The sequence below is a fragment of the Choristoneura fumiferana genome, chromosome 9, assembly GCF_025370935.1.
Source record: "Choristoneura fumiferana chromosome 9, NRCan_CFum_1, whole genome shotgun sequence".
Lineage (NCBI taxonomy): Eukaryota > Metazoa > Arthropoda > Insecta > Lepidoptera > Tortricidae > Choristoneura > Choristoneura fumiferana.
The window spans coordinates 2,942,748-2,956,156 of NC_133480.1; the positions used below are offsets into that span (position 1 = coordinate 2,942,748).

A 13,409-nucleotide genomic window follows, 5' to 3' on the forward strand; every position below is an offset into this window, starting at 1 on the left:
AATTTTATGAAACTTGGTATGGCTAGGAAGGAAACTTAAACGAATGTTTACTTATAGTGTGGTGTTGAGAATAATTGTGATAGCCAATATGTTAAGTAGCTAACGCAATATTGTATAAAACTTAGTGCCTTACGAAAAAATGTGTATATTCATATATATGTAAATCATAACCAGAGTCTCATTTATTGATTATTCTTGTAAAAAGGAGTAAGGAATTTAATGTAGTTGTTTCACTTATGGCGTAGAAATGTTGCCATGTCAAATAGTGTCATTTAGTAGATGACAGATGCATTTTTTTTAAATGAACAGACAATTTTTGTTTTATAATTGTGATATATGATGACGGATGATTTTAAGACGAGATGTCTTAAATGTACCTTATGTAGATAATTATTTTATAAACATGATAAACTATAATGCATAGCACAATCTAGCTATTTTTGAATTAAAGAGCATTGGATGAAATGAGGTAAAAAAAAATTGATCAGGGATTCTGTGTGTACCTATATATAAAAAACGGAGCTGGGTACGCTTCTAATTTTATCCGTATGTATGTAGATAGATTGTGCTTATGTATATTTTTTTTCTTAGATAATTATGATAATTGTGGATAATTATGCTCATTGTGTAAATAGTGGAGCTGATTTGTATTGTATTGTTGTTACATTAAGAAATAAAAGGTTGGAAGTATGCCACGTTTTTTATTTGTACTGTCAAAGTAAAAATTTATACCACTCGAGATTTATTTAGAACCAAGACTTACTTTTAGAAAATGGGGCTGTTGCTAATAAAATATTGCAACACAAACTAAATTACTAGGGAACCTTGTCGCTGTCACTTCACGTTTGAACTTTAGTATAAAATCGACAGAAAACATGTAGTGACAGTGTAATTACGATGTAAATTATGGACCAAGATCCCATGGCAGCCAGACCTTATAGTATAGGCTGAAAGTTTTTTTATGTTTAGTCGTTACGCAGGTAAGACGATCCCCAACTATGAAATTTGGATATTGAGCGCTTTGGAAAAAACACTTATCAAACGTCATAAAATTGCACCTCAATATTTCGTGACACTATAAAATTCAATTTTTATATATTTAATTCGGAATGATATTAGACATACTTCGCTCATTGCCAGACACCTTGTGGGTACATCCCCCTGCCAGACAACCCTAAAATATGTTAAAATGGACCCTTGTCATTTAAAAAAAAAGTTATTGATTATTTAAACTGTTTCGATCGATGACGTCATAGTTTAATCTAATTCTGCTATACGAATGCAATTTTCATTGATTTGCATGCGTATTTCGAGCACCAGGATTATTTTATTTTTTATCTGTGGTGTGCCTATAAAATTTGAGGTTTGCCCTCGATTTCCCTCGAATCCCATCATTAGATCTTGACTTGGTGACAATGGGACCACCTCAGAAGAGTAGGTACGCTTTCGAATAAAAAAATAATTTTGAAAATCGATCCACAACTGACTGAGTAATCGGTGAGCATAGATAAAAAAATACGAACATTAAATAAATAAATAAATAAATATCACGGGACAATTCACACCAACTGACCTACTCCCAAAGTAAGCTTAGCAAAGCTTGTGTTATGGGTACTAAGCAACGGACAAATATATAATTATATAGATAGAACATTGGAACGTAGAACCTCCTCGTTTTTTGAAACCGGTTAAAATTAAGTAACTACAGGAAATTACATAAAAAGCATTTAATCTCGATATAATTTAGACGATCTCATTGTAGATCTCTTCGGTGTCCGACATATATATTTTTTTAATTAAGTATATGTAATTCAGTTCTTTTCAAGCACGTTCTGAGGGCACTGCGAAGGTTCCACACACTTGCCTGTGCGCAGGTCACGCACTGTCACCTTCGGCGCGCGGTCGCAGAAGCAGTCCGGGATGTCGCAGGCGCCGGGCGGGCCGTCGTGCACGCTGGGGGTCTCGCAGTTAGGCTCGGCTTTGCGAGGGCAGTAGAGCACGGAGTGCTCGCCGGGAGGACATTTCCCTGGAAAAATATATAATGGTTAGGGTGTTTCAATAAGCTATCTAGAATACGTACCTACCACAGAAATATTTTTATTACTAGCTTTCGCCCGCGTGTAATTCCGTTATCGCGCGCTGTTCCCTCGGAAACTGTGCATTTTTCCGGGATAAAAGTACCCTATTGTTCTCTCTGGCCCATAAACTATCTCTACGCCAAAAATCACGTCGATCCGTCGCTCCGTTTCGACGTGAAAGACGGACAAACATACAATCACACACACTTTCGCATTTACTTATAATATTAATATGGGTTATTTCTGTGGACGGGACTGTACATACGATACGAACTTCGAGTTCCGTAGTAGCGCCCCAAGCATTTACGCGTTAAGATTATGTCAATGTTACTGACCCGTAGCATTGAGGTGCGGTTAATGTACGCCCGGTAGTCTTCGGGTCGGGATGTGTGACAACAATGTACCTACCTACGCCCTGATAAGTAATTCAGCTGATGGTAAGTGATCACCGCTGTTGAGGTTAGGTCCGTTAGGTGTCTACCTACAGGTGCCTACAGCATTATTTGGACTGCGAGTGCGTTGCCGGACTTGCTATAGGCGATACACTCGCCTTTTGAGGTCCATGATCTTGACGCGTAAAAGCAAACACTGAACTGCTGGCTCGTGCCGACTACAAAAAAATAGAAAAAATATTGAAACAGGCGTTACCTAGATATAAACGATTTGTCTATGTGTAAATTAGGAAATTATTTAAATTTTTGGACTCCAAAAATATACTTACTCGTATAGTCGATATTTGTGTGTGTGTATGTTTGTAACCCCTTCACGCTAAAACAGTTCAACGGATTTTGATAAAATTTTGTTACAGATAAGTAGCTGGACATCTAGAACAACATGTTGACTAATGTTTATCCCGATATTCCCACGGGATAGGGCTAAAATCTTAACATATAAGACGTTCGTTTTAAAATTCGAAATTTGACGATGCGGTGTCTCTATATTTATGCAATTTATATTAAGTATACTCAATTCAAGCCTCGTTAGATTCTTGTAGAGCCCGCCTTGTCAGTTTTTTTTCAACTTTCTTTCTTTTTATCCTTCGTAGATAAGACAGATACCTAATCATTTATTACTAGATATCTGAGACACTGTGTAAGTGGAATAGCTCTGCAAGTGAGACAAACTACTTAGCTGCTCAGCCCATGAACATCTAATTCTAAATACTACTGTTTGTCTTTAAGTTTATTTTAAATATTACAAAAATACATCACTTAGTATCTATTGAAAAATAATACTCTGGGCAGAAGAATGAAGAATTATTTCGAAATTAAATAAAATTCATATTAGATAAAGGAAGATTAAAATATTTCGATGTTTAACATACTTACCTACTTGTCCCTGTTTAATATTTTTAACGAATCTTTTTTTTTATTCGACTGGATGGCAAACGAGCAAGTGGGTCTCCTGATGGTAAGAGATCACCACCGCCCATAAACATCCGTAACACCAGGGGTATGGCAGATGCATTGCCAACCTAGAGGCCTAAGATGGAGTACCTCAAGTGCCAGTAATTTCACCGGCTGTCTTACTCTCCACGCCGAAACACAACAGTGCAAGCACTGCTGCTTCACGGCAGGATTAGCGAGCAAGATGGTGGTAGCAATCCGGGCGGACCTTGCAAACCGCCAAACCTACCGCCGCAAATCTGCCGTACCTACTTTCGAATTAATTTGTATTTATGTAGGTATTCAGCAAAACAGTCGAATATACTTGGTTTGGATAGGTATTTAACTAAATGTAAATAAACTTAAGCTGCCAGATTTGGTACATTCAAGGTTTTTATACATTTTACTTATCATTCATAGTAATACAAAGTAAACTAGTGTATTTCAATACAAAAATGTATTTTTTTTGATATTTTAATGGGGGAATTTCAATATTTAAGACACCAATGAGGGCTATCGCGAATGAATTCGCCGCTGGAGGCGCTAGTGTAGCGTGAGGTCTCCGAAATGTCAAATCTCATAGTTTTTGGGTGAGCTACGCGGGTTTATTTATAATTAGAATAATTTTGTGAATATTTTGCATTACCTGAAATTAATGATGGCAATTATGCGTTACGGGGCAATGAATCTGTGTTTTGAGACAATTTTGCCTTTCGGAAACTTTTTTCCTCCCTTTTTTCCGAACAAAACGGGACTAAGCAACACTGTGGTTGCTGGATATTTTTATGGTAAGGTTTTAAAGTGTATTAATATGATTTTAATCTAAACTTTGTTTTCACGCCCGTAATAACAGACTTTGAAAGCCATACTTAAAAACCTCACGCAACAGTGCGCCATCTAGTGAGATAAAAAACGATAGCCCTCATTGACTTTGTTTTGTTTACATTTAGTTAAATACCTATCCAAACCAAGTATAGAGACGCTTAAAATAAAGTCTTCTACTTACTCGTCGGGAACCCCTGTCCATGGACAGCCGCAACAGCTACCAATGCGCACAAAACAACGAAAAAGTATTTCATCTTGGTATTTAAATTAATTTAAATAAATTATGAACTGTTCAGACTCGCGTATGAGTACGTTCTGTTCGTGAGTTTTAGCTACGCCATGATTTTATACTGAAACACACGTTTGCGCTGGACATGTTTCCATTGTTATTTGGATCACGATTTTTCCATTATTTAATGGCGATAAGTTTAATGGTTTATTTTATTTGGCAAAAACAGTCTTCATTTTAGAGTCGAGTCGTGTAAAATGGAGTATTGTCGTTTCAAGAAATCTTAAAAGACTGAGGGGCTGTTTCACCATCCATTAAAATTAGTGTTAACTGACGGTTAAATGTGATGCCGTCTCTATTTGTTTTGTCCGAATAGACGGAGACGGCATCGCATTTAACCGTCAGTTAACACTAATCAATGGATGGTGAAACAGCCCCTGAGTCTCTTTCACCACTGGTTCATCCACAGGCTAATCGTATACTTAGAATTTTTGCTACTTCTAGATCCTGTACTTTTACTAGATAACCTGAAAGCTGGTAGAGAACCTTCTACCATGTCAACAAACAACAAAAATGTGTCCCAAAAAAAAACGCACGAATACTTACCCTTTTTCGAGTTTTCACGGAATTTTGTAATAATGAAAGAAATCGTTTAATCTATTTTTCAGTCTTGTCAATACATCTCCGTGACGTAAGTACCTAAGAATGCGCACATGCCTCAACTGAATAATAAACAATATTAGCATAGAACGGGGAATAACTTTATACTGCGTTACTCAAGTGTTTTTCCTCGAAGAAAACAAAAGGTCCCCGGTTTAATGACAGTTTCATGCCGTCATAACATTGCAGCCCTTTTTACCCAACTCTGCGATGGAGGGTTATGTTTTTTGAGCTTACGTATGTATCATCGCGAATCAGAATGAGGGCTATCGCGAATGAATTCGCCACTAGAGGCGCTAGTGTAGCGTGAGGTCTCCGAAATGTCAAATCTCATAGTTTTTGAGTGAGCTACGCGGGTTTATTTATAATTGTTAGAAATATATTATTAACAATGGTAACATCAATTAAGCAACCTGGCGCCATCTGTAGCTGTAAGTTTGTAGCTTCTTGTCTCTGGATATTTTTTATATAATAAAACCGTTCGTGGTCAGCTTTCACAGAAATACTTTGTTTAATTAGGTGATGGGCTCAGTATACGCTCATTAGGGATTAATAATTCATTAGAATAATTGTGTGAATATTTTGCAATATCTGAAATTAATTATGGCAAATATGCGTTCCGGGCTATGAATGTCTGTGTTTTGAGACCTTTTTGTCTTTCGGAAACCTTTGTCCTCCTTTTTACCGAACAAAACGGGGACTATGCAACACTGTGGCATGCTCGACATTTTTATGGTACGGTTTTAAGGTGTATTAAATATGATTACGCCCGTAATAACAGACTTTGAAAGCCATACATAAAAACCTCACGCAACAGTGCGCCATCTAGTGAGACAAAAAACGATAGCCCTCATTGAGTCACTCGCCGTTATGCTTAATTTAGTCGTGGTATCTATTCAATACTCGTAGGATTTTTTTTCATGAATATGATATAATAGCATTACACGGCCAAATTATGAACAATAGCAAGTGCCTCAACAATCCCTGTTCGCGACTGTATGGCCTTTCTGTAGCTTGGACGACTGTGCTGTACGTTTTCTACATAATATAAGGTAGGTAGGTAGGCCGGTGAAATTACTGGCACGTGAGGCATCCCATCTTAGGCCTCTAGGTTGGCAACGCGTCTGCAATACCCCTGGTGTTGCAGATGTTTATGAGCGGTGGTGATCTTACCATCAGGAGACCCATTTGCTCGTTTTCCATCCAGTCAAATAAAAAAAAATAGGTATAATTAATTAATAGTTAAAACTGTCGGATTAACATCGTTTAATCTAAGTGTTTATATTATAAGTATTTTACTGCTTTATGGTGTGCAATAAAGAATATTTGTATTGTATTGTATTGTATTGTAAATAAACCTTTGGGGGAGAAAGGTACTCGTGTGGTGACAACGAACAGGAAGACGAAGCGATGGCAGGCCTCCCACTGTGAACTGACGCTATCGCGCGAGTTGCAAGCAACCGGTGGATGCAAGTGGCGAGTTGTCGTTCATTGTGGCGTTCTCAGGGGGAGGCCTTTGTTCAACGTATTTGCTAACATTTTCACTTTCAATACGAGACCTGGATGTAGATCACTAAGTAGCTTTGTTATTTTGGATTTTATTAAAAAAATCTTAAAATTCTTTATTCAATGAACAATTTGTACTTTATAAAGTACATTCGGGCGTTATTCTTAGTATTAATTGATTTCACTTGATCCTATATAAATTACGCGAGGGCTCAGGAGGATAATGAAGGTATTCGAAAATAAATGCAATAAACTAACTTAAAATCGATGGCAGCAAAGTAGATACAGACATCTACATTTTTTTTCAAAAATGCTTTTTTACAAAAAAATACTTATTTCAACCATATCTACAAGTCTGTTAAAAAAATATTTCAAATTTCAAAATAATGAAGAAAATTTGGCACGTAAAAGAGAACATCTACACGAGCTTTTAAAAAAACATCGCCGTAGAAACAGACATTTGAATTTACCCGCTTTTACGTCGGAGCTTTGACAGGATGCTTGACACGTCAATGAAGTCATCAGTCACCTGTCACATTCGGATTTGACAAATTTTAAGAAAACAATGCAAGATACCTATGAAAATGAGTACCTGTGACACAATCATGTTATATTATAGTGTTAATTGTTGAAATATTAGCGCTGGTAATGAGATCGTAACCGTAGTAAATTAATTTTGTTTTGCGGTTACGGCCCGACGTAAACACGGACAAATGCCACTTGTACGTTTATACGTCATACTTTTTGCATATGTCTTAATCTACAAATGTATTATTTCTTATTTCTATGAGCAAATGTTTTGTTTTTTCTTAAAATATTTAAACAAATAGATATATTATTAACATAATGAATTTATGTAGTCCTAAACTACTCAAGTTTCTATTGCTTGCAGCTTACCGCTTTTTTGAAACGACATGCCTGAACAGAGGCTGTATTGCCTAAGGTTTCTGGCGCTCGCTATCGCAATCAAATGACAGTTTTAGTATGTGAAATCTGTCATTTGATTGCGATCGCGAGCTTCAGAAATATTAGGCAATAGGGCCTCAGATCTTGACTGATGATGACGAGCAATCTGTTTTTTCCTAATAGGTAGAAGTAGTAACATAGCGATTCTATTATTGATTATCAGTCAATAGCAGTCCATCGCTGGACATAGGCGTGCCCTACAGAGCGCCGTTGCGCCCTGTCTTCAGCTAGAATCTAGCCGCTAGATACATCCAGCTTCTACCAGCAGCTTTTCGCAGATCGTCCCTCTACCTGGCCGGAGGGCGTCTTAAACTACGTTTGCCGAGACGCGGTCTCCACTCAAGAAGTCCAGCGGTTGTCGGTTCTTCACCTGATATGACCAGCCCACTGCCACTTCAACTTGCTATAATTCTCTGAGCTAAGTCGATAACCTTAGTTCTGTGTCGGATAGTCTCGTTGCGGATTTTATCCTTCAGAGAAACTCCAAACATAGCTCGTTCCATAGCCCGCTGAGCTACCTTGAACTGGTGGATAAGCCGTACTATGAGTATCCACGTTTCAGGTCAATATGTCATGACAGGTAGGACGAACTGGTTAAAAACTTGCGTTTTTAGACATTGCGGTATAAGTGACGAGAAAACTTTCCGAATGATGCCCAGCCTAGCTGAATTCCCCTCTTGGTCTTCTTCTCATCTCAAAGTTGTTTCTACCTAACTGCAAAATCTGGCCGAGATATATGTATCTATGTACTCCGAAACAAATTCAAGAAATTTTCACTAACGATGATGGGCCTTTGATCAATGTGGCCATTGATGATAATTTTGGACTTATTCACATTCATTAAAGCATTATATTGTTTACTTATAATATAATATAATAATAATATAATAATAATAACATTATTTCATGTAATGGACACATTTATGTTAGTTGTTTTAAAACAAAAATTATATATATTAAATTACAGTACACACTGTTTTTTTTTCTAAAATTTATATTGTTTTGTATTTTATTATTTTTTGTAATTTCATTATTTGTACTTTGTACTTACACTGTTCATTTATTTAATAGTAATTTAATTACATATTCTAATGTAAAACTTTAAAATTTTTTTTTTTTTACTATGAAAAAACATTAAAATAACAAAAAAAAAATGTAATGTTTTTTATTTTTATTTTAGGGTTCCTAGCTTTTTTTGTCCTTTTTTACGTCTTTTTTAATCGAAATAAATGAATTTATATGATAGACAGACATGAAGTTTAGTGGTAGATAACTCATTTAATAAAATGAATAAAATGATAAATGCAAAGTAAATAGAGACATCTGCAAAAAAATATCAAAAAAAGGGTGTATACTCGTTGCATGTCATTTAGATTATATCTAAATACTCTTATAAGTTTAAATTACCACAACTTATTCGATATTTCTAATGGAACAGGCGTTTTTTCATTACAACGCATAAACGGATATCTGGCAGATGTCTTCCTCTACGTTTAAACTCTTTCAAAGTAAACAAATACATCTACAATTTTTCTGTAAAATAATGCTACAGCAAAAATATCTGTAAACAATCACTAAAGAACATTATTTTAATGCATCATAGAAAATTTCATGTTAATCGGTCCATTAATTTCAAAGTTATCGATATTTTGTACTAAATACGCTCTCCTGTAAAATTGCAATTTTGTAGATGTCTTCTTTTACTTTGCTGCCATCGAAATGAAAAATGACCTAGTGGTTGACCTGTCGTCTCAAGCAGAGGGTCGTGGGTTCAAACCCCTGCTCGCACCTCTGAATTTTTCGAAATTCATGTGCGGAATTACATTTGAAATTTACCACGAGCTTTACAGTGAAGGAAAACACCGTGAGGAAACCTGCACAAACCTGCGAAGCGATTCAATGGTGCGCGTGAAGTTCCCAATCCGCACTGGGCTCGCGTGGGAACTATGGCCCAAGCCCTCTTGTTTTGAGAGGAGGCCTGTGCCCAGCAGTGGGACGTATATAGGCTGGGATGAAAATGAAAAAAATATTTTTGAGGTGTTCAGTATTTAATTAAAACCTAGAGATTTTCCAAGGTAAGCAATAGGCCTTATCGCTGCAGAATGTCTTGTACAACAGCTATATTATGTGTTCTCTCGCCCAGGGCGGGTAGGAGCTGACATCCGCCCACACGGCCTTCGACCAGATGCTGACCGTGAACCAGGGTACCACCGACGCGATTACCATCGGGCCCACACCTGCTGACAACTAAGACACAGCTTTTTAAGGTTATATATCAATTCGTATTATATAATAATAACTAGCCGTTCGTTAAAGATGTCGGCGGCCGATCGTAAAATCCGCCAGATCACGAAATTCCTAGGCATATCGTGAAATGGCGCCATTTCATGAATTGGCTAAAGTACTCCGCCATATCGGTCAAAACTCACCGTTTAACGATTTGCCTAGTGACGTTTAGGCAGATCATGAAATTCCTAGGCATATCGTGAATCGCCGCCATTTCATGATTTGGCTAGTTTATGCAGATCATGAAATTCCTAGGCATATCATGAAACGCCGCCATATCGATTCGGTCGGTAGATATCGCTAGCTAAAAAATATCCTTCGTTATTCTCCGGGACTCAAATTATCTGTACACCGAATTTCATCTAAATCGGTTCAATGGTTTAGACGTGATGTAGTAACAAACAAACAGACTTACAAACTTTCGCATTTATAATATTAGTGGGGCTTAATTTAAATTGGCATAACGTATTTTGCATAATTATGAATTCGTATAACATTACTTTGCATAGTGTTAAAAGTCCATACTAATGATTTAAATGCGAAAGTGTGTGTGTTTGTTTGTCCGTCTTTCACGTCGAAACGGAGCGACGAATCGACGTGACTTTTGGCATAGAGATAGTTCAAAGACCAGAGAGTGACATAGGCTACTTTTTATCCCGGAAAAATGCACAGTTCCCGAGGGAACAGCGCGCAATAACCGAATTCCAGGCGGGCGTAGCCGCGGACAAAAGCTAGTATAAATATAAGGCATTCGTGATGACAACGTTGATTATTATCATTATACTTCTAAATGTTGATTATTTTGATTGTCTAGGTAATATAGGTGGTGGTGGTGGTAGGTTGTATAGGTGGTTTGATATATGGCCTCTCAAGCAGAGGGTCGTGGGTTCAAACCCCGGCTCGCACCTCTGATTTTTTCGGAATTCATGTGCGAAATTACATTTGAAATTTACCACGAGCTTTACGGTGAAGGAAAACATCGTGAGGAAACCTGCACAAACCTGCGAAGCAATTCAATGGTGTGTGTGAAGTTCCCAATCCGCACTGAGCCCGCGTGGGAACAACTGCCCAAGCCCTCTCTTTCTGAGGGGAGGCCTGTGCCCTGCAGTGGGACGTATATAGGCTGGGATGATGATGATGATGAGGTAATATTGTTTTATTTATTTACCATCCTCCAAGGTGGTATGTGGACGTATTGGCTGACCATCGCGTTGGCCGGTGTCCCGGTGACCAGGTGGCAAGGCAGCGAGCTGGCCAGAGTCGCTGCCAGCATCAGGTAGTGTGGGTGTACTTCCGATGCCACGCTCTGTTAAGTGGGGTGGGGTTTACTTTGGTACTTATCGATGGTTTGAAACGCTAGTTACTTAAGTTAGAGCTAATCCATACCGTTGCCCCTCTCAGTGGTTCATCATCATATCAGCTAGAGCCAGAGCCCGCGGCAGCCAGACCTTCGTAATAACATAAAGGCTGAAAGTTTTTTAATATACGAGTATACCTAGTTCTATCTAACGCAGGTAAGAACGAACTCCAACTATGAAATTTGGATATTCAGTGCATTCAAAAATTTTGCACCGAAAATGACGGCGGCACCCGCGCACGACCCGCCCCGCACCCGCCTTCGGTGTGGTGTTGTTCATACACAGCCATGTAAAGGTAAACGTCCACTTGTCGGTATCGTACGCAGCGGACGCATCGCACGCAATGGATCGTAGTATTCTTTGTATAGAAACTCATATAAGTGCGTCCACCTGTCCGCATCGTAAGCATCGCACTTTTCTATACAAAGCAACAAATCCGATACGTCCGAAGTGTACGATGCGGATAAGTGGACGCCTACCTTAAATAGACCCGACCCGCCATCGACCCGGTCCAGACCTGCTGCCGTCCAATGTATGTTATGCTTTGTGTTGTTGTAATAAATACTTAATAATAATATAAAAACCCACCAATCTAGCGATCTCTGGCAACATTGCATGAACGACGCACGAATTGTCAGCAAATTCCGTGAAAACTTTGCAAAAGAGTATCACGACCAGCGCGAGCGCAGCCGGCGGCCACGCCCCGAACAGGCGCAGGAACCGGCCCAGCTCCGCGCACATGCCTGATAGCTTCAGGACTTCGAAAGTCATGCAGCTGCCGCCTGGAGGGTTGAATAAGGTTAATACGAGGTGTCTTAAAATGAATCTGGAATATATCAGCAAGTCACTCAGACATCACATTGGCACGTGGAGCGTGCGTGGACTTCTACAGGTGGGAAAGTTTGAACGATTGTGGAAAAGGAATCTATCTTCGTGTTCTTTGGTCATATAGCTAGGAAAATGAAGGAGAACCTAGGAAAAATCCTAATGACACGGAACGTCAGGGCAAGTGACCAAGGGGAAGAAGCCCTATGCGCTGGACAGGTCAGATCCGCGACAACATTGATTGCATACCACATTGGTGAAATAATGAACAGTTAACTATTAAATGTAGACGTTTTTCAAGCAATAAAAGAATTATGATTATGATTAACATGGGTACAAACGTCTACGAAGCCGCACACGCTGCTGAAGACCGTGCCAAATGGAGAGCGAATGGCCGGAAAATGATTCATGGATGACACGACCCTCAGCAATGAGGATTACGACACAAGGAGGGGTATCAGCAAGTGGTTGGGTTCATTTAAGTCAGAGGTTCCCTAAGTGATCCAGGTGGAACCCCGGGTGTTCATGGAAGCCAGACGTAGGTCCACGTTGGCGCGGAAAAAATAGGGATTTTAGGTGTTTTGGGAATATAGTAAAAATGTAGCAGGAAGGATTCTACCGAATAAAGTGAAACTTTGTAGGTGGTGACACTAGGAAGTTACCTATCGTAAATAGGACACTCCAGAGCATATTCCCTCGAACCGCGCTCCAGCTCAAACAAGCTTTGCTTGTTGTAGTCGGCAGAGGGTCGTTTATTGCGTCTGAAGAATAAAACAGGGGTATTAAAGTCAAGTTGTACTTATTAAAAAAAAAAAAAACTTTTACTTGTCGTGGGTGTGCCCTTACTTCCCCTGTCCGCGCGGAAAGAGGACAGAGGATAGTCCCTCGTAATGTTCACGAACACAAAGGTCTCACATTTCCTTTGAGGACAATGTGACAAAGATGTTAACGAATGTGGGTGCCTTTGCACTAGTGTTAGTGTGTATTATATGTGTGTAGGAGAGACAACGTTAGCTAGGGGACTCTCAAAAAGAATAATAAACATCAATCGATTGCTTGAACCTGTATTTGCTTTGTCGTGTCCCATAATAACATAACATGGCGCAGCTGCTAGGATAAAGAAAGAAAAAAAAAAAATAATTTATTTATAACGCAATGGACATTACACAGGTTAGGAAAATAACAATAAGAAGTGTTGCCGCTATAAAAAGGTGCCGGCTCAGCATATCGCTGGTTGAAAACCAGCACTGGTCTTCCGCCACGAACATACGCTTCCCAAGGGACTCTGATT

At 38.8% G+C, this 13,409-nt stretch overlaps 2 protein-coding genes across 2 annotated transcripts; both read right to left on the minus strand.

Moving 5' to 3' along the window:
- Positions 1-1,712: 1,712 nt before the first annotated feature.
- Positions 1,713-4,595, minus strand: LOC141431007 (uncharacterized). The gene is made up of 2 exons (XM_074091938.1): positions 4,470-4,595; positions 1,713-2,026 (listed from the first exon to the last, which is right to left on the minus strand). Exons 1-2 carry the CDS (start codon positions 4,540-4,542, stop codon positions 1,812-1,814), a joined length of 288 nt encoding a protein of 95 aa, XP_073948039.1. The 5' UTR covers positions 4,543-4,595; the 3' UTR covers positions 1,713-1,811.
- A 5,106-nt stretch (positions 4,596-9,701) lies between these two features.
- Positions 9,702-13,216, minus strand: LOC141431006 (protein I'm not dead yet-like). Its single transcript, XM_074091937.1, has 4 exons — positions 12,781-13,216; positions 11,882-12,075; positions 11,104-11,241; positions 9,702-9,896 (listed from the first exon to the last, which is right to left on the minus strand). Exons 1-4 carry the CDS (start codon positions 12,806-12,808, stop codon positions 9,768-9,770), a joined length of 489 nt encoding a protein of 162 aa, XP_073948038.1. The 5' UTR covers positions 12,809-13,216; the 3' UTR covers positions 9,702-9,767.
- Between the last annotated feature and the right edge of the window lie 193 nt (positions 13,217-13,409).

Bases quoted from the DNA above. Each gene is read 5' to 3' on its own strand.
- LOC141431007 (XM_074091938.1), bottom strand. From the start codon at position 4,542: ATGAAATACTTTTTCGTTGTTTTGTGCGCATTGGTAGCTGTTGCGGCT. The intron at 2,027-4,469 runs GTAAGTAGAAGA...ATATTTTTCCAG, and splicing joins TGGACAGGGGTTCCCGACGA to GGAAATGTCCTCCCGGCGAG.
- LOC141431006 (XM_074091937.1), bottom strand. From the start codon at position 12,808: ATGCTCTGGAGTGTCCTATTTACGATAG. The intron at 12,076-12,780 runs GTAACTTCCTAG...TCAACCCTCCAG, and splicing joins GAGTGTCCTATTTACGATAG to GCGGCAGCTGCATGACTTTC. The intron at 11,242-11,881 runs GTGGGTTTTTAT...CCCACTTAACAG, and splicing joins TGCCAGAGATCGCTAGATTG to AGCGTGGCATCGGAAGTACA.